The sequence below is a fragment of the Fusarium vanettenii genome, assembly GCF_000151355.1.
Source record: "Fusarium vanettenii 77-13-4 chromosome 6 genomic scaffold NECHAsca_53_chr6_3_0, whole genome shotgun sequence".
In the NCBI taxonomy this organism is placed as follows: Eukaryota; Fungi; Ascomycota; class Sordariomycetes; order Hypocreales; family Nectriaceae; genus Fusarium; species Fusarium vanettenii.
Window position 1 is genome coordinate 151,086 of NW_003315836.1, and position 19,711 is coordinate 170,796.

At 53.1% G+C, this 19,711-nt stretch overlaps 6 protein-coding genes across 6 annotated transcripts; 4 read left to right on the top strand and 2 right to left on the bottom strand.

Annotated features, from left to right (window-relative positions):
• Positions 1 to 132: 132 nt before the first annotated feature.
• On the bottom strand, positions 133 to 1,470 carry NECHADRAFT_69952 (uncharacterized protein; the record flags this gene model as incomplete). Its single annotated transcript, XM_003041062.1, has 2 exons — positions 133 to 1,311; positions 1,405 to 1,470. The coding sequence occupies 2 exons, from the start codon at positions 1,468 to 1,470 to the stop codon at positions 133 to 135; spliced, it is 1,245 nt and encodes a 414-aa protein (XP_003041108.1).
• A 4,783-nt stretch (positions 1,471 to 6,253) lies between these two features.
• On the top strand, positions 6,254 to 7,562 carry NECHADRAFT_42640 (uncharacterized protein; the record flags this gene model as incomplete). Its single annotated transcript, XM_003041030.1, has 2 exons — positions 6,254 to 6,347; positions 6,970 to 7,562. Coding segments are annotated over 2 exons (687 nt in total), but the record flags the coding sequence as incomplete, so codon positions are not given.
• Positions 7,563 to 8,376: 814 nt separating this feature from the next.
• On the top strand, positions 8,377 to 11,216 carry NECHADRAFT_69955 (uncharacterized protein; the record flags this gene model as incomplete). The annotated part of the gene is made up of 3 exons (XM_003041031.1): positions 8,377 to 9,280; positions 9,333 to 10,442; positions 10,491 to 11,216. 3 exons carry the CDS (start codon positions 8,377 to 8,379, stop codon positions 10,931 to 10,933), a joined length of 2,457 nt encoding a protein of 818 aa, XP_003041077.1. The 3' UTR covers positions 10,934 to 11,216.
• Positions 11,217 to 11,874: 658 nt separating this feature from the next.
• Positions 11,875 to 15,271, top strand: NECHADRAFT_104662 (uncharacterized protein; the record flags this gene model as incomplete). Its single annotated transcript, XM_003041032.1, has 7 exons — positions 11,875 to 11,956; positions 12,014 to 12,064; positions 12,131 to 13,134; positions 13,187 to 13,525; positions 13,586 to 13,590; positions 14,019 to 14,102; positions 14,269 to 15,271. 7 exons carry the CDS (start codon positions 11,875 to 11,877, stop codon positions 15,269 to 15,271), a joined length of 2,568 nt encoding a protein of 855 aa, XP_003041078.1.
• Positions 15,272 to 15,687: 416 nt separating this feature from the next.
• Positions 15,688 to 16,554, top strand: NECHADRAFT_42736 (uncharacterized protein; the record flags this gene model as incomplete). Its single annotated transcript, XM_003041033.1, has 2 exons — positions 15,688 to 15,800; positions 15,861 to 16,554. 2 exons carry the CDS (start codon positions 15,688 to 15,690, stop codon positions 16,552 to 16,554), a joined length of 807 nt encoding a protein of 268 aa, XP_003041079.1.
• A 1,553-nt stretch (positions 16,555 to 18,107) lies between these two features.
• On the bottom strand, positions 18,108 to 18,968 carry NECHADRAFT_73741 (uncharacterized protein). Its single transcript, XM_003041063.1, has 2 exons — positions 18,757 to 18,968; positions 18,108 to 18,698 (listed from the first exon to the last, which is right to left on the bottom strand). The coding sequence occupies exons 1-2, from the start codon at positions 18,855 to 18,857 to the stop codon at positions 18,488 to 18,490; spliced, it is 312 nt and encodes a 103-aa protein (XP_003041109.1). The 5' UTR covers positions 18,858 to 18,968; the 3' UTR covers positions 18,108 to 18,487.
• Between the last annotated feature and the right edge of the window lie 743 nt (positions 18,969 to 19,711).

The following is a 19,711-nucleotide window of genomic DNA, read 5'->3' on the forward strand; positions in this document are numbered from 1 at the left end:
ATTGTGTAAGCTATGCCCATCTCTTTTTCGACCTGCCTCTCCCTCTTTGCGCTTCTTTTGTTGCCATTAAATCCACCGCCGTAACCAATTGCCGCTGTCATTGCTGTCCCATCGAGATGGCTGTGGGCGCAACTACCAGCCCAGCAACTCCTTCTCAATCTTGGCCACGTCCTCGTCTGTGAGCTCTTGGGCTGCCTGAGCCTCGGCCTTGGTCTTGTCGAATCGCCAGAGTCCACCAGTCTTGTCGGCATCTCCGTCGACTGGCACGCTGACGACCTTGCCGAGCTGCTGAAGGACGTCATCCTTGCCCTCGACGGCGGTGAAGTACTGACGCTCCCAGGTACGGTCCTCTGAGCGCTCCTTGGCGCGCATGTCGCGTTGGGCCTGCTCAATCTTGCCCTTCTCGATACCAGTGGCGTCCATGTCACCCTTCTGGATAGCTTCGGCGACACGAGCCCAGGCACGGCGGGACTCAAGAGGGTGCTGCTTGTTGATCGGGGCTACCTCGAGCTCGGTCTGGGCGGTGTTGACAGCGTCGTAGGTGGCCACAAGGGTTGACTTGGAGTTGGTCTTGGCGGGACCCGAGTAGATCTCAAAGGTCTTGTTCCACTGGCCAGTGACGTTGAAGAGGACCTCCTTCTCCTTGTTTGTAGGGCTAATAGTGGCGACAATGGTATTCTTCTTGCCAGAGAGCCAGCCCTTCCCGCTGTAGTCGATCTTGGCGGTATAGCCGCTGGAGCTGGTGATGAAACTTGAGCCATCAAGCTCTACGAAAGGAGCGCCGAAGATCAGACCCTCGATGTGGAGACCAGGGAGGGTGATGAGGTAGGACTCGGTCTCGCCCGAGGGCAGAGGAACACGCAGGACGGCGTGGCCGATCTGCTTAACAATAATGGTGCTCTTAAAGGTAGCCTTCTGAGCATTATAACCCTCCAGCTCGATACCGGTCTTGTCGTTGCGAATGCAGTAGGCGGTGGCAGGAGGGTGGTGGCTGACCTGCTCCGAGACGAGCGTGGTCTTGCCCGCCTCGTCGTTCCAGGATCCGAGGAAGAGCTCGCCGAGGAAGGGGTTTAGGGGCTTCTTCTCGTTTCCAAACTGCTCGCTGCGGCTGGCGTACTGGTGCTTAAGGGTCGAGAGGAACCACTTGAGGACGAGCATGGCCCGCTTGGCAGGATCGGACTCGGTAGCGGGAGCGGTCAGGACGGGAGGGTGCGTTGCCCAGTACGCAGAGAACTCGGTGAGAGACTGCGAAGAGAGGATAAAGGGAGGCGCGGTAAGGGAGGAGAGATCGCCATTGAAGGATGCGATAGACTATAGAGAAAGTTGCAAGGACGAGGGTCAGCAGCTGGAAACGCGAGAGCTTGCTAGCTCCTTGGAATCGATAATCAAGGAGTATCTAATTACCTTGACAAAGGCAGTCCAGCTGCTGCTGTTCGCCTGTGACTGCGAAGGCGTGGTGGCTCCAGACATGATTGCTGATCGGCGATGTACCAATACGGGGGGAAGAATTGTCGAGGTTGGATGTAGGGTTGTCGCGACAGGAGGTTCTGAGAAGCGGTCTCGTGTGATTGAGCGAGGGGCCCGATCGCGGATTGCGGGGTTGGTGGCAGGGAAGAACAGCAAGTCAAGACGGAGCACGCGGGGCACTTTTTCTACCTCCAGCTGTAAGGGACCAGATGTTGGGGGTTCGTTCCTGTTGGTTGTCGGTGTAGGTCGGAAGTCAAAGTCTCGGTCGAAGGATGTTGGATTGAAGCTTTCGGTGACACTTTTTGGAAGGTTGGCTGATGGTTGTGGAAGTCTCAAGTCCGTTTAAACTGCTTCCTTGAACCGGTTTCAAGGGAGAAAGGGGGCAAATTGAGCTAGCAAGAACCAAGGTGTAAGGGAGAAGAGCAAGACAAGGAGGAGGCACATTGATTGATTTACAGTCGAGATTCACATTAGGCGGACAAGGCAATAAACGGGTAATTACTGGCTGATCACGAGACCACCTGTTCATCAGTAGAAACCACCCCTAGACAGGTTTAGGGAGATTGAGATGCGCCCATCACGGATCATGAGGATATTCCCCGTAACTACAGGAGGAGCGAAGCGCGGCTGTGCCCGTCCGTCCCCAGCCAGAACCCATTACGTCAACACAGGACACCTCTTTTTTGACGCCTTGGTTGGGGGTGGGTGGTTGGTTGTCATGGATGCATCGCCTGTTCTAGCGTTTGATGGGCGACGCGCAAGGGGGACGGGAAAGAAAAATAGTCTGTGGTCTTCCCCCCCCAACAAGCAATTTTTGCTAATCAAACATCACGTCACTTTTCTGCCGGCCCGGAAACGCTTCTTCCCGCGCGCCGCTTTGTCAGTCAGGGCCCTTGGACTTCGGTGTCCAGAATGGTGGATTTTCTTGCTTTGCTTTTACGGATATCATTTGTGAGTTTTTTTTATCCACGGGGCGATTTAGCTTGAACGGGCAACACGCGACACCCCACGAGGGCAATGATTGGTTTGTGGGTCTTGTTAAACTTGGCGAGTTAATCGAAGCTTCACGTTGAGATGAACAACTGCTTGGTTGGTAGTTATGCAAGAAGCAAACCGAGATCGTATTCTTTTTCTTATTCAGAGGCATCCATGGTGAACAACCCTTGATACAAGGACCCCATCTCATCACCCATATCTCATCATGTTTAGTGCTACGACGTCATCTATCCCACCCCTGTCAAGAGATCTTCATCTTGTATGCATCCTCGGATGCAGCCATTTACACTTGCATCTTGACGAGACAAGGGCCATGGACAAAGACTGTCGTTAATCTCAGAATCAAATCTTTTGTGGTATCTCGTAACTAAACTGCAGCTTTTTGCTTTACACTAAAATATACATTTCTATCATCCCGTCGTCAAATACCCATCCATCTAAACCTTGGCGCCAAACGTCCATTGTACCCAATTAACTGTACTTCCATCCCTCAATCAACTCCGCAACCTTGTCCAGTCCTCGTTGCATTGCCATTCCAGCCGGTGTCCCTTGTCGGTACCCTCCTGCGCCGTCCCGATCCTCCCAAACATCCCAAACAGCATTCGCGTGGTATTGCTTAGCTCCTTTCTCCAGTAACATCCTCACACCCCCCATGTGGCCGCGGAGAGCCGCATAATGCAACGCCGTTGCGCCCCTATCGTTTTGGTGGTTGACGTCAATGCCCTGCTGGAGTAGGACCTTGAGAGTCGCTTGGTTGGCTGACGCCTCGAAGAGAACTGTATCCCCATGCGTCGTCAAAGCCTTGGCGTTGGCCCCTAGTCGTAGTAGCAGCTGAACTGTTGAAAGATGGCCGTGAGAGGCTGCTACTGATAGTGGTGTTCGTCCAGGGAAGATGGTGCTCTCCAGAGAGGCGCCAGAAGATACAAGTCGAAGTAGAATATCATCTCGCGCGTGCTGAGCGGCAACATGAATAGGCGTTGTCGGTGGCTCGGGCACAAGGTACTCTCCATCATCGCCATAGCTGGTTGTGGGAGTCATTTGCAAACCAGCGCCCTGCTCTAGGAGCGCGCTCACCAAGTTCATGTCACCCAATTTGACGGCGTGAGAGAGCACACTCATACCATCAGGGCCAACTCGTTCAACATCAGCACCAAGCTTGATCAGACGAAGAGCGCTCTGACTGTTGCCCAGCTTAGCTGCCACTAATAGGGGAGTTTCGCCCATTTTGTCCAGGAGATCAATAGGGGCCCCTGATCCAGCCAGCAGTTGAAGAACAAAAGGCTTATCCTTGTGCGCCGCCATATGCATAGGCGAGTATCCAGATTGGCCTTGCGTCACTGACGGGTCGGCGCCTTTGGCAAGGAGATACCGGACAGACTCGTCGTGTCCCGTCGCGGCTGCAGCGAGAAGCGGCGTGTTGCCGTTTCTGCTCGACCCGTTTGGGTTCGCTCCGCTGTCGAGAAGAACCGCTGTAATGGGTGTACACCGTGAGCTGATAGCCATCGTCAAGGGCGTGTGCTCTCGAAGTTTTCGATCCACGTTGGCACCTCGCGACACCAACACCTGCGTGAACTCTTGATTCCGCATAGAAATGGCCAGGTGAAGTGCCGTCTTGCCGTCCGGTAATCGTACTTCTAAATCTGCGCCAGCCTGTACCAGTCTCGTTGCTGCCCCCCATCGCCTATTTTGGATCGCCAAGTGCAACGGAGTATGTCCTTCGTAATCAACCAGGTTGAGGTCTGCTCCGGCGTTGATGAGAACGGGTAACGTCTCGTCTTCGAGTACATCCGAAGCAGCAGAGTAGTGGAGAGCTGAACGTCCATCGTTGTTGACGGCATCAATGCGTGCCTTCATGTGAATCACAAGGGTCGCAAACTGCTCCGAAAACCCGCACTTAATGCCCCTCATGAGTGATGTATCGCCATCAATGGTCGGCTCGTCTACATCGGCACCAGCGACAATGAGAAACGCAGCGATGAGCATGTGTTCTTTGTCAAAGGCGCGATGCAATGGAGAGAGCATTGATCCAGGCAACATGATGTTTGGATCAGCCCGCTGAAGCAGGATCTCAAAGATGGTTGTCTCATCGCTCCGTTCGATGGCATGATGTAGCTCGTGCGCAATCTCGTTGCTTCGTCGATAGGTCACTCCCGGAGGTGGCACAAGTGTATCCAAGAGCACCTGAATTTCAGTAGAGTCGCTGACTCTGGGCAGCACCACGGATCGTTGGTTGGGCGCTGTAAACCTTCGACCGAGGCTTCGCAGAGCCTCATCGACGCCGACATCGGGCTCAATCACTCGACGCCTGCTGGAGACATCTTCACTAAAGCTATAGCCAGCCCTGGGCAAGCGTTAGTCTTGATCTTGAAAGATAGCGGGTTACTTACCGAGTCGCGGTGTTGAGAAGAGTGTGAAGAGAGGCTTGGTGGGTTCGAAGCCGCCCAAGTGACTCTTTCAACGCCGCCTCATTCCAGACGATAATGAGTTGCGGCTCTGTGAGATGAATGCCGCTATCTCTGTCTGGTCCCTTGATGCGCTTGAGGGCTACCCTCAGCTCGTGGACGTCCTTCGAGACTGAGTAAACGAACTCGTTATTTGACGCCCGAACAATGTCTGCGCCGCCGTCAATTGCCTGGCTGAGGTCATGTAGCCTGCCGAGCGCGTCTGTGATGGCCCGACATTCCTTGGCCAGCGCCGACAAGGTTACTGGGCTAGTGTTGAGGCAGTTGGCGAGACCTCTGCAATCGTTCGAGAGCTGGTCGCATGTGTCGATCAGATCTTCGAGGCTTTCCTTCTCGACTCGGCTTCGAAGGGGATCCATCCCGAGGCGATGGAAAATTTGATGGTAAATGAAGTAATCAAAACCACGCGCCAACGAACTGCCCAAGACTTGCGCAGGAAACCTGGGGGTAAAGTACGATTTGACAGCTCGAGGACGCCCACTGCCCCAGCGGATCTAGGCCGTGCTTCCCCGTGCTCGTGTTCGTGCGCTACAAGAGGGTTGAAGCCTCAAAGCAACAGAGCGACGACTGTCCGCGCTCTACCTGCTGCACAGGCCAAGCTAACCCACAGGCACCCAGAGGCCCGAGAAGCAGAGCGAGTCGGCTTCTGGTCCGGTACCAAGGCCAACATCATGATTGTTAGCGTGGCTGCGTGGCAGATAGGATCCGGGGCGTTGCAGTGCAGTTAGCGCGACTCGCGGACGAGCAGCCACCACAAACCGTCGCCCAACCATTTGGGTCTCTGCCGATCAGCACCTAGAACGGCCTCGAATCGGCAGCTGAGCCAGGCTTGCCGGGTGACGGAGCCTGACAGTGGCGTCTGCGCCCGCGTCTTGCTTGAGTCGCTCTCGCTGCGTCTTTTTTCGCGTTGGTAGGCTAGAAGGATCTTTAGCTGCATGGGGAAACAAGGCCGCTAGAGGCATTGCTGACGCTTCTATTGTGGTCAGTCAATTTGGTTCAATATCATGACGGTTGTTGCTGACCTTGAGGGCACTGATGGAGTGGAATTCTACCGTAGTCTCGTGCGTAACGGCGAGGCGTTACTTGGTGCCGCAGATTCCGGCCGCGAGTGGTCCCCAAGCCCATCTTCCATCACCTTCGTACGATGTGGCATCACGCGTAGCGCGGCTAGAATCACAGGTGGCTATTTGGTTTGATTGGTGAAACTGGTCAGGCTGAGAGAAGACCAGTTCCTGGCCTTGAAAGGCTGAACGCATCTGCAATCTTTGGCTCCCTGCCTTTGCCTTGCATGACGAACACAACCGTGCTGAAGAACTGCCGACGGGGCGTGCATTGCTGAAGATATTGGCAGAGGTCGTGTTTCTGTCGTGCAGCGATGGATCGGGGCTACCAGGGTCAAGCTGGGGGATCTTTGCAGGGATTGTTTAATCTTGACGAGGGCGCTCACGATGTGGGCACTAAATAAAAAGCACACTAAGCGCCAGAGAGGCAGTGATCGCTTCAACGGCAGTTGTCTCAGTGCTCAATATTACGAGCTTATGAGCACCTGGAATATGGTGAGAATTATCAATATCAATTTGCTTCTTATATAAACGTCATAACATTTATTTACTCTTCTTATCAATCTGCGTCTCATTGATGGCAATGAAACACACCCCCTCTGGACCGAGAGTGTGGATGACAACGGAATCGAGTTTATCCGGATCCAACTGAGCGGATCCGACACTTCTAGCCCCCGGCTTGGCTTCGGGTTGCGTCACTGAAGTCCCGGCCTTCCATTGCTGACTTGGACCATTTCCAACGACTAAACTCGGCTGTTGTTTCCAACGCCCTGCGAGCCACGTTTCACGAACGCGCACTAGCAGCTACTCTGTTCCCTCCACCGCCCTCTAAGACTTGCCCACTCTGGCTGGAATAATCTGGAAAGGCTCGCCGGCGGACACTCAACTCGAGAGGTCCCAGCGGCCGCGCATTACAATGACCCAGCCATCCACACAACCGCAGCTCACTCCACAGTTCTGTTTCTCTTATGGAACCCTTCGAGGTAAGTCTGGGCGACTCCTGTGTAACAACGCCACAAGTTCGCGGCCGATTGACTTGAATCTAGACTTCCTACGGTTATCGAGATCGTCGATCGACGACTCCATCACGCAGAGCCTCAATGCCCTGGTGACCCCTTCTCGATCCGGGTTCGATCCCTCCTCAACCTCCCAGCGTTCCCCGAGGCCCGTTTCAAAACAGATTGACTCCCAGGCATGCTCGGAGTTCAAAGACAAGGTGCTGTTCCCGTCCTGGGAGGCGAGAGCCGAGGTCTTGAGCTACTGTGCTCTTGTGGCCGCGAGTCCAGACCCCGACGATCCCGATCGAACACTGAGGGAGCTTGAGAAAGAGAAGGACCGTGAGCGAGTAGTTGATGAGCGATTGGATCCATACTCTGGCAGATTCTTCCCACGAGAGGCGCGCACCGAGCGCCTGGCTTCGCTTGTCCGACAAGAGAGAGGCGTGGAGAACATCGTACGACATAGAACCTGGGAGGTAATACAACAACGATGTGGCGGTGATCCGTTCGACCGTTGGGAGGATGCTATCAGCATCTGGAAGAAGGAACGAAACTCGCAGCCACCGGCACAGTCATGACGGCTTGGTGTGCCTCTGCCTTGTATGATTGGGACAACGACTGACCACCCGCCCTCTGGGTAGGCAGGGAACCTGTAAATGATGTACAACATGGAAAGGCGCATTTGTATATAGAGGAACCAACTCTTGTACGATGGATATTGTTATACGAAACTCTTCTACGCAATAAAATGAATATCAAGATTACGATTTCATGGTCATGGCCATCTGTGAAGGGTTATGAGAGCCATGAATCAGGCAACATGTTAAATTTCAACTTGTGTAATTCACAAGCTGAATTGCCCGTTACACAGCTACGAGGTATCATTCCTTTTTTTCAGCATTAATGACAGATTTACCCAAATCATTGGCCTCTTTCTCTTCATACACGGAGGCGATCGTTGCCTTCAATGACCAGAGCTGGACAGAGTCATGGATCCTGGGCTGCCCCGCCAAAATCACCACTACCTCACAGCAGCCCACCACAGACAGCCCCGAGAAATTACCGACCTACCGCACGAATTGCTGTCCACTCCATTTCGCAGCAGTACCCTTGAGCCGTAACATCACCCCTCCATAGCTCGGTCAAGGAAGCTGACTCTTTGCCTTTCATTTTCCTTCACTTCTACGAGGCAAGCTTGATCCTGCCTGCTAGAAGCTTCCTTGTACCTCCCACCGCTTCACGCACAGTACGCCCCTCACTCGACCCTGACTGGCCATCCAATAGCTCGTGATCGCCGACAGCGGAACCAGACTTCGAAGCACCTGGCTCCCGACAATACCTCCCACGTACCATATTGACTCTCCAGTCGACCTATAGTCGCCCACATCTACGATGCCGCAACCTCTCCCCTCGAAAGAGGCCTCCCTCTTCCGTTCCGTCATTCGATACTATGAGGACAAGCAATACAAGCGTGGACTGAAGTCCGCAGAGCTTATCCTCAAGAAGCACCCCAAGCATGGAGACACCACCGCCATGAAGGCCTTGATCTTGAATGCGCAGGGCAAGACGGAAGAGGCATTTGCTTTGGGCAAGGAAGCTCTGACGATGGACATGAAGTCGCACATTTGCTGGCACGTGTATGGTCTTTTGCACCGGGCGACCAAGAACTTCGAGGAAGCTATCAAGGCCTACAAGTTTGCTCTCCGGCTAGAACCGGAGTCGTCACAGATTCAGCGAGACTTGGCTATTCTGCAGATCCAGTGCCGCGATTATGCTGGCTACATCCAAAGCCGAACTGCCATGCTCCAGGCCCGACCCCAGATGCGCCAAAGCTGGACGGCGCTTGCCATTGCCCACCATCTTTCTGGAAACCCTGCTGAGGCTGAGAAGGTCATGACTACCTATGAGGGAACTCTCAAGACCACGCCCTCGAAATTCGACGTGGAGCATTCCGAGGCCATCTTGTACAAGAACTTCCTTATTGGGGAGCAAGGAGATTATGAGCGGGCTCTCAAGCATCTAAATACCGCAGCGAAGCAAAATCTTGATCGATTGGCTGTTCTGGAAGCTCGTGCTGAGTACTTGGAGAAGCTGGGCCAAAAGGAAAAGGCCGCCGAGGCCTATCGCGCCCTCCTCGACCGCAACTCAGAGCACCCCCATTATTATGATAAGCTTCTTGAGGTTCTTGAGATTCCTAAGGAAGACACCAAGGCCCGAAAGGCTATCTATGACGAGTATGCTGAGAAGTCTCCTCGATGCGACGCCGCCCGCCGACTGCCCCTCGACTTCCTCACGGGTGAGTGCTGGACTATCTTCTGGCTCTTGCGCAGAAGCTGATTAGACTACAGGTGATGACTTCAAGCAGGCTGCTGAGGCCTACCTGACCCTGATGCTTAATAAGGGTGTTCCGTCGACCTTTGCTAACTTGAAGCACCTCTACTCTGATTCTTTCAAGAAGGATACCCTCCGTGAGCTTGCTGAAAAGTATCTCAGCTCCCAAAACTCTGATGCTTCAAGTAAGGACAAGGGAGAGGCGGCAGGACTCTACTACCTGGCGCAGCATTACAATTACCATCTGAGCCGCGATTTGGACAAGGCCACTGAGTACATCGACAAGGCCATCGAGAAGGATCCTAAGAGTGTCGACTTTTCAATGACTAAGGCCCGAATTATCAAGCACGGCGGAGACCTGCGAAAGGCCGCCGAAACCATGGATCGTGCCAGAAAGCTTGACCTTAAGGACCGATACATCAACACCAAGGCCGCGAAGTACCAGCTCCGTAACAACCAAAACGAAAAGGCGCTCAAGACTGTTGGTCTTTTCACCCGCGCGGAGACGGTCGGCGGCCCTCTGGCAGACCTTTTGGATATGCAGTCTATCTGGTTCTTGACTGAGGATGGCGAGGCATATGCACGACAGGGCAATATTGGACTCGCCCTCAAGAGATTCCAGCAGATTGCTAACATCTTTGATGTTTGGCACGAGGACCAATTTGATTTCCACAGCTTCTCTTTGAGAAAGGGACAGATCCGGGCCTACGTCGACATGATCCGATGGGAAGACCACGTTCGCGACCACCCCTTCTTCTCTCGTGCTGCTCTGGATGCCATCGAGGTCTATCTGAAGTTGGCAGACAAGCCTTCCGCCAACGGGGTCAACGGTGCTGAGGACGAAACCGAGGAGGACGCCCTCGCTAAGAAGAAGGCGGCCAAGAAGGCCAAGAAGGAACAACAGCGCCTGGAGCGAGAGGCCGCTGAGAGGCAAGCCAAGCAGGATCCCAATAAGGGTGCTAAGGATGGAGAGGAAAAGAAGAAGGACGAGGATCCTCTAGGCCTGAAGTTGGCCGAGACTACCGACCCTCTTGGAGAAGCCATGAAGTTCATTACCCCCCTGCTCCAGTTCAGCCCCAAGAACATCGACGCCCAGTTCGCTGGTTTCGAGGTCTACATGCGTCGAAGTAAGTCAAATACTGCTTTTGAGAAAACAATCACTAATTCCTCGGCAGAGAAGTATGTTCTTGCGCTCCACTGCCTCACAGCGGCCTTGGCACTTGACCCCAAGTCGCCCCGTGTGCATGAGCAGACTGTCGCGTTCCGACATCTCTTGAACACAGCTACCGACATTTCGCCCAAGGTTCTTGAGGTGCTAAATGCTGAATTCAAGGCTATTGAGCCTTCTACGGACCTCGCCGCCTACAACGACGAGTTTCTATCTGTGAACAAGAGCAGTCCTCGCCACGTACTGTCCGCCATCAAGACGCAGAGGCTACTGGGCCAGGACAAGGCCAAGAGCGAGGAGGCGGTCATTGGAATCCTAGAGATTCCCGATGTTGAATATTCCGATGCTATTGAGGGCTTGGAGGTGCTCAAGAGCTGGAAGAGCTCACAGGTGGAGGCGTTCAAGAAGGCGGCTCTCGCAAAATTTCCCGATGTGACTAGGCTTGCTTAAGCGCAAGGGAGAGACAAAAAGATGGATGGTGTTTGAATCATGCATGTAGCACTGAGAGCATATGAGAGCTATGATGTTACGTTCTGACCATGGGGCTTATAGCGCAGCAGAGCATTTGGCGGAAAAGGTGTGAAGGGCGGCAGACTGGCGTATGGGTATCCTCATGGAGACAGACGATGGGGACTTGGAGTTTTTGGGAACATACGGAAAAGTCGAGGCGCCCTGTAGAACGAGCATACCAGTCTTGGTGATCAAGGTATATAACAATGTATAGGATGATCTCACCTGCATGTTTGATGCTGTTTATGGATAGGAATCCTCATCTGTGCTGCTCTGGAGGATTCAACCTGAGTCCGAGTCTGAGCTAAGCACTTGTCGCAGTATCCATCCACACGCGGCACCAAGCATGTCGCAGGTGAGAAAATGTTGACGAGCAGTGATTCGTCCTCGCAAAAATCATACACCGCCGTCAGCAGCCACTTGTTCAACGCTGCTGCAACAGTTATCGCATTGCAGGCATTTCAAGGGGGCTCCAATCTCGGAAGCGCGCCCCGCGGACGCCCGCCCTGCAACGGGCATCCGCAGTGTCCGACGCCGTTCCATTCAACCTACGGCACGGCACAACTCTCCAGATTCAACACCTTCTTTTAATTGTCCTTCTTTTGTCCCCCGATTTCTTTTCCTTCTTCCCTTCTCGATTTAGGGCTCGAATTCACCTTCCGATATCGCTCTCTTCTTCGCCTACTCTGTTCGCTCTTTAAGAGTACCTTCACCCATCTCTGATTTGCGACGCCGCGCATCGCTTGACGAGCTTACGAACAGCCGCGCAACATCGACAGCAGGATCCTTGCATTTCCCATGTGAATGCGCAGGACGTTCTAAAGACATAACTATCGCCGAGACACTTTACTTTCGAAATGACGACGGAGAGCGACAGGACAATGGACGAGGGAGTTGGAATGCAGCTCCTGCTGGAGGGCAAGAAGACGCTGACGATCGGTGTCGATGCTTTGGAGCTCAGCGGTGCGGATGCCTCGGAGAATACCCATGGAGGTTCTCTCCTTTACTGATAATAACCAGACCCTGTTGCAAAGAGATCGGGCCGCTCATCTTGTAGCCCCCTTTCTTCTCGTAAGACTCCCTTGGAACCGTCACGTTGTGCTGGTGAGGCCAGCTGCTGATCCCATCTCCCTCTAGGACCCGTCTCGAAGAACAGTGTTCCACTGTACAACGTTCTCTGGGCCGAGCTCTCCGACAATCGCATCACCGTCGACTATGCCATACACGCGTCGAAAACCCTGATCAAGCCCGGGAAATGGTCGTTTGCCCTCGCGGTGATGGACGAGGCCGGTAGCGGTACCTCCCCCGAGAGCTTCGTCAAGACCCTCCTATCGCGCGCATACGGCGATGCGCCTCCCCAGAAGCGCGCATATGTCTTGATCAACCCGAACTCTGGTCCTGGAGGTGCCGTCAAGAAGTGGGAGAGTGAGGTCAAGCCGCTCTTCGACGCTGCTAGACTGCAGCTCGATGTAGTGGTTCTGAAGCGCGGCGGCGAGGCCACTGAACTTGCGGAAAAGGCAGACCTATCGAGGTACGATACTATCATGGCTTGTTCGGGAGACGGAACGCCGCACGAGATCTTCAATGGCCTTGCGAAGCGACCTGATGCTGCCAAGGCGCTTGCTTCGATTGCTGTTAGCCACATCCCCTGTGGTTCAGGAAACGCATTCTCTTGTAACCTCTATGGATCCCACCGGGCCTCCTTTGCTGCCCTTGCTATCATCAAGGGCGTCGTGACTCCGATGGATCTGGTCTCGGTTACGTCAGGCAGCAACCGCATCATCTCGTTCCTGTCTCAGACCCTAGGCATCATCGCCGAGAGTGATCTGGGCACTGAGCACCTTCGATGGATGGGCAGTGCCCGATTCGAGGTTGGAGTCTTGCAGCGAATGTTCAAGAGAACATGCTATCCGTGTGACTTGGCCGTAAAGGTCGAGATTGACGAGAAGGAGGGCGTTAAGGCTCACTACAAGCACCATGCCAGCAACACTAGTCTGGCTGCACTGGCCAAGGCCGCCGAGGCGGCGCCTGTGGAGAGCGAAGGCCTCCCTGCGCTCAAGTATGGCACGGTTCAAGATGACCTTCCTGAGGGATGGGAACTAGTTCCCTACGACAAGATTGGCACATTCTATGCCGGTAACGTAAGTTGTTCTGAGCCGCTGATGGCCAACATCATAAGCTAACTTTGCTCAGATGGCATACATGTCGCCCGATGCCAACTTCTTCTCCGCCTCGCTGATTTCGGATGGTTGCATGGACCTCGTCACTATTGATGGCGACTTGCCTCCTTTCACGGCGCTCGGGGTCCTTCTCGACGTTGAGGCCGACAAGCTGTTTGACAACCCGCATGTCACGTACAAGAAGATCACCGCGTACAGAATCATCCCGCGAAACCAGGATGACGGCTTCATCAGCATTGATGGTGAAAAGATTCCGTTCGGACCTATCCAGGCAGAGATTCACCAGGGCCTTGGAAGGGTCATCTCGAAGGCCGGCAAGTATGAGGCTAAGGGCCCTGCGAACTGGGACAAGGTGGCGCTGTCGGATCGAATTCACGCTTGAATGTAAGAACGGATTGGAAACACATTCTAGCACAAGTATGAGAGAGTTGAGGAGGTAATTAGGAGGAATGACAGGGCGGCTGAAGATGATACCCATTGGAAGAGAACATGTCTCTTGGCAAGAATAAAAGGGCCTAGATAAAACCAACTCAGGTTCAAACAATAAATAATATCAAATTCTTGGTTCATCAAAGACTTGACGCAAATTCCAAGTGAATGCATTCGACCTCTTTGTCATTGCCCTTTGGGGAGTTGCATGTCAAATCAGGATGCAGGAACGACTGTGGATCGCGGGGCTGTCAGCGCGACCTCCATATCCAGCTCTAGAGCTACCCCACCACAAACCTCCTTCAAAGCATCTTCATTCATTCTTTACCGTTATCTCTAGACTCAGCTTCTTCAAAATCACCCTTCATTACAATCTACTGTCGTTTCGAGACCTCCGTGACGCCTACGAGTATCAGAAACCGGATCACAACTGCAAATCCCCTGTGCGCCACTGAAACTCGATCACGAGATGCGTCGGCGAGGAAACAGGATGCCCTCTGGTCCTTGGGGCCGACTAAAGCCTATCGAACAAGATCCTTTGCAGAGTGTTGGCTACCCTTCCAAGGGAGATGGAAGGTATGCGCGGGAAGATGCTTGATCAGTCCACGAGAGGGGACAATGGCCCCTTGGGCTCGACGATGAGCAATCCCGCTAATCAAGGGCCAGGTTACTACACTCAGAGACTCAGAAATGGTACTACAACCAGATCATAAGGCGTTTTATGTCCTTTTGTACGGATGCGGGCGAAAGAGACGAGTTGTTACGAAGGTTAGATTCGCTTGACATAAGGGCAGTCGATGCTGCCTTGGCTTCAGCCCCCCGACAACCCACTCCTAAGCAACCGCGAGGAACACCGATACAGTCTACCGGAGTCACAGCTGCTACAGAGAGGCTTGCATCATTATCAATAGCGGGACCTTCCAGCGATGCTTCCCGTCTACCGTCTTCCGCCTCACTTCCGACCATCGCTGAATCCTCAGCTTCGGCTTCAGCAAAGCCTTCTAAGGAGATTCAACCAATTATTCCACCCAGCGGTCCATCCGACTCTATGAAGGCGGCTCTTCAGAATCCCAGCAACACAAAGGAGCTTCAAGATGTTTTGATGGCGCTTCGGAAACTTCGAGAGGGCCTGGTGGCCAGTAAGCGTGCCGATGAGTTCGCCTGCCAGGCCTACATCTTTTCTATTCGGTTGTCGATATTTGTCAAGCACCCCGAATCTTATCACCCCGCCATGCTTCACCTCCTTCGATACATCGCGAAATGGCACAACATGCCGCACGGCGAGCTCGCGGAAATCGCTTCCTACTACGCTCTGGATGCCGCGTGCCGGCGCAAGAACCTGGCCGAGGCGTATTCTATCAGAAACGACTTCAAGATCAAGAACAGAAAGCTGGATATTATACTAAGCGCGCTTGCCCACGACAATTATGTCGCTTGGCAGAACATCAAGTATAAGGTGGACCTGCCATTCAACAAGCTGATGGAATGGGCAGACGACGATATGAGGCTTCATACCCTGAAATGTTTTGGGGCCTCGTACCTTAACGTGGATCTACCGTTCTTGGAGTTTTGCACCAGTCGCAAGTGGGATGAGCTGAAAGAGAAGGACAGTGTTGGTTGGGAACTGGAAGAAGAAAAGGTGACAATTCGAAGAATCAAGAAGAAGTGAGGTGCGTTTGTGGTATGCCAGCGAATATTCAAACAGAGGACGTTGGAAGCGAGCGATCTTTTCATCTTCGGGCAGATTTCTCAACTTTCAATAATAATCTGCAGCGTTTGCATCTCGTTTTTTCCCTTACTTTCTTGATTGGGAATGCACAACTCAACCTCACCACCCACCTTTTATCCAACGCATCAGAATACATATTCGGCCATTTTTGAAAGATGATCTGTTTGAATATGAAGGTATTGTGTGGAAACGGCCCGAGTTCATCAAAACGCAGACAATTCCGAATGGAGCCCAGGCTCTTCACTCAACTTCTTACCGACTTGCAGGTAGAAGTGACCGTCAACTTCACTCTTTCCTTCACTCGGCACTCCCAAGCCTTCACAAGAAGACCTCATTGAAGCACCAGCAATCTCACCATGGCTCCTCCCAGAAAGAGAGCTAGATCTTCGCGACCTCGCAAGGAGGATTCGCCCGTGGCACAGCCGTCTCTCAATGCTCTTTCCGACTATCGCACATCTTGGCTTCTCAAGTACGTCTGCTTCTGTATGTCTTTACCAGCGCTTTTCACTAACATGTTTGCGCTTCCCAGGGGCGAGGACCAGGTTATTGAGCTCAAGGTCAAGGGAGAGACCTTCCAGGTAGCCAAGAGCGTTCTCACGAAGAACTCGGAGTACTTCGATGGCTGCCTCAACAGCCAGTTCGCTGAGGCCAAGAAGCGAGTTATTGACTTTGGCGACGACGATGATGATATTCAGCCCCGCTACCTGGGCCTCTATCTCGGCGTCGCTTATAGTCACGTCTCCATGGTTCCCCATACGACTCCTCGTCCCGCGACCAACCCTGAGATGACCGCGGCCAGAACTCCTCTCCGCGAGTGGGTTGAGGTCTACAAGCTTTGCGACCGCTTCATCAGCACCAAGATAGGCGATTACATCGAGGAGTGCATTAACGTTGCCATTAGAGATGGACACCGCGCTCTCTTCCGCACCCACGGCGACGAAGCCATCCAGCGCCTGCTCATGCGAGACTTTGCCGCCGCGTACGAGGCCCTCTACCAGGAGAACGTTGCACAGCGCGACATGGGCAACCGCATGGTCTCTTACTTTTGCGAGGCCGTCAACTACGGCGCCTGGTCCAACAGCATGACCGCGGGCACCCTCGACGACCACCCCCGCTTCGTTGCCCACGTCTCCCGTGGCTTTGCGCTCAAGCTTCTTCAGCTCGAGGGTAGCCGCAAGCTCAAGCGCAAGGAGCAGTCCGGGCCCAGCGCTCAAACTCCCTAAACTTGGGGCTTCTGGTCTATTCACACGGTTTGTCTCGGGGGTGATGTGACTATGGGTTGAGATACTCTGGGAAAGTGGTGTGGATGGATGGTTATTGAGAATGTAAACTGCCTGATATCAAGGGTCGGGAGGTAGATATACAGGCCCAAGCAAGCTGAGAACGATATGGGCAGCATCCATCCAGAGCCACTTATATAAAATGAAAGCTTTCGTCTTTATGTGATGCCTGTTGTGTGGTGCATGTTTGAACGTAGCTCAAGGCGAATCACGGCAGGTGAAGCCAAGTCAAACGAGAAGTGAATACAGCACCAACTGCGAAAGAGATACGTAGATAGATTGAATGCCAAGCAAACTCGACATGTCAGACCAATCTTACAGTCAAAATCACCTCTGAGGCCCATCCATCGATTTCATTACTGACCATCTCATTCATGGGAAATTGTCAACTCGACTGTACATTCACTCACAAGAGTCGCCTTGGTTAGGACTCTAACAGCACTTATCATAGACTGATCATTCAATACGCATTTTACTAAGCTATCTCAGGACAACAATATGATGAGGTTATCATAACACCATGATGAGTTTGGAATTAGACTGTAATAAGTTTGGATCAACCACTGCATTGTGTATTGACTGGGCGATCCATACTACATGTTCAGATGATGCGATGTAATTAGCTTGAATAACGGTGCGCCATGGTCAGAAGTGTCTCGCCTCAAATATTGTTGAGTCTCTACGGCTAGGGTCCCGGAGGAGGCTGTTGGCTAAGGCGTAGATGCCGTCCATAGGATGCAAGCTCGGGTTTCCCACCGAACGGCTGGCCAATCAAGAGGGTTGCGCGAATGGTCCTTGAAGCTGCACATGCCAGTCATTGATTGTATGGTGTTTTATTTGATGCTTAATGTCTTGGAACATTCGCTTGTTCCTGGATCTGAGCTATCATCCAATCCCCCATCCATCCCACCCCCAATCTTGATGCAATGAGGTCAACACTCAGGGGGCTCCAGAGACACCCAACATTTCTTTCCAATCTTCTCTCGCTGATTACGCAAGGAATTCCTCGGCTTAAACTCGAGGACAATGCGTAAAAATTGATCCATTTCGTATCATCGTCGTATAAAATCGCGGAACAAGAACCCCGGGGCGAGGTTAGACGTAATGGACTTCAATCACCGCGGGCTGAGAGCCAGGAAATCGAGGCTCGACCTCGTCCAAAGTGGTCCCTTCGGAACGGCATGGCTTCCCCTGATAGGGCTTCGGGCCAAACGCCGGCTAAGTGAAGTTGGTGGAGGAGGACGGAGAGTGGGGGCAGTCGGGCTAAAAGACCAGTCGGGAGTGTAAGCCGGCACAAGCAAGACCTCGGCCTATGATCCAGCGAAAGGAGCATGACGTCTGACGGAACAAGACGACGGAAGACCGAGGGTAAGAAAAATCAGGGGATGGAATAAGTGAGTGAATAGGCAAAAATGTCTGTTGACGATGTGTGAAATGAAACGAGAGGATGGATCTGGACTGTCGCATTGAATATCTCTTCTATATGGACTTGTCTTCCATATCCAGTAGCCGGGCATATGATCACCGAGGCCGTCGGCTCCGAGTCGAGATGTCCCAAATACTTGGGGGTGTCGACGATGACCGAGGATCGATGTGATTCCGAGCCGCGAGGTGTAAAAAACACCAAAAATATTCCGCCATTCTCAAATGATAATCCCGCAAGTGGTATCCCTTTAAACGCCGTTTCCATGCAAATGCCGACTGATGTCTTCAAATCGTCGTGATATCCGTCCAGTGAATTCCGAGGCCGACCCGTTTTCCAGGGTGGTGTCGCTTCAAACAAGTTGCTAAGGGAGGACGAGAATCCCATCCAGGCTGGTTCTTTTTTTTTATGTTGTTTTATGGTGCATGTTTTGGTTGTCATGGGCGTGATGATTTATCGCTTCTCGTAAAACTCGATGGCCTTTTCGAGCTCATTGAGACTGGATCGATCGCCGTACATGTTCATGAGGGTCTCGTTGCGCTCCTTGAAGGCGGCATTCTCGCGTTCCATTGCCTCAATCTGGGCCATGCGGCGTGTTTGAACCATTTCGAGGTAGGTCTTGACGCCGTAGCCTACAACCAAAACGGCCCCAACGGGCTTGACCCTGAGATGGTGGTCAGCACCTGTGTGTATGAGATGAGTCGCGTGACAAGACTACTTACCACCTGCCAAAGGGCATTCTCTTCTGGGGTCGAAGGTGAGGGACGATGTTGGGGTGGATACGGGCGGCGGTGGAAAAGGGCTGTCGAGGAACTTGGATCATTGTGAAAGGAGGAAAAGGAAGTCAAGTAAGAGTCTATGGATGGATGTTTGTCTTGGGTCTTGGCAAGGGCAAGGTAGGTAGGTGACAGATGGATTCGGTAAATAAGCCGCAATACTAGTCTATTGATGGGGGAGGAGCTACGAAAAGCGTTGGGGGTGGTGGGCATGGAAGTTATTATAACTGCTCGAGGTGAACCTGGTCTTCCCTGAGTGTATAGCCGACTGGGCCCGGGAGTTGGTTTGGTGGCCTGGCTGACGCTGATGATCGAACCACAGACGCCTGGGGATGGCGGCGATGGGCGATGCTTAGGTCGTCTGTGGGGCGGGGGTGTGAGTGCGGCACTGGGGCCGATCAGGTGCCCAGACGCCTAGAAGAGTGGAGGGTTCGCCCGGGAACGACCTGAACGGCCTGGAGAATTAGGGGACGGAAGATGGATCTGCCCTGGTGGACTGGAAAGCGTAAAGACACCCGTGAGCTTGGGACTGGACGGGAGTTTTAGAGAGTGGGGAAAGCTGTCTGGAGGGTGTGGCACGATTGCGGGATGGAACTTGAAAATGGCGGGGTCGGGAAGGATGGGATTGGACAAGTCTGCATCTTCACATTCGCAGCCTGTGCAGTTGACGAGGGTTGCTTTTTACACCGAGACCAGCAAAGATGTGCTCCTGATGATGATGGTGATGCCGGACGTGCCGCCAGGAAGGCTCAGGAGGACAAAAAGACTCTGTTGTCCCAGATGACGATAACTTCAACAGCAATCAACCCATTATCGGCTGGACTCGGGAAATGCGTTTTCGCCCTCTGCTGCCCCAGATCTCGCTCTGCGACGTTGGCAAGGGGAGGCCCTGGAAAACCAG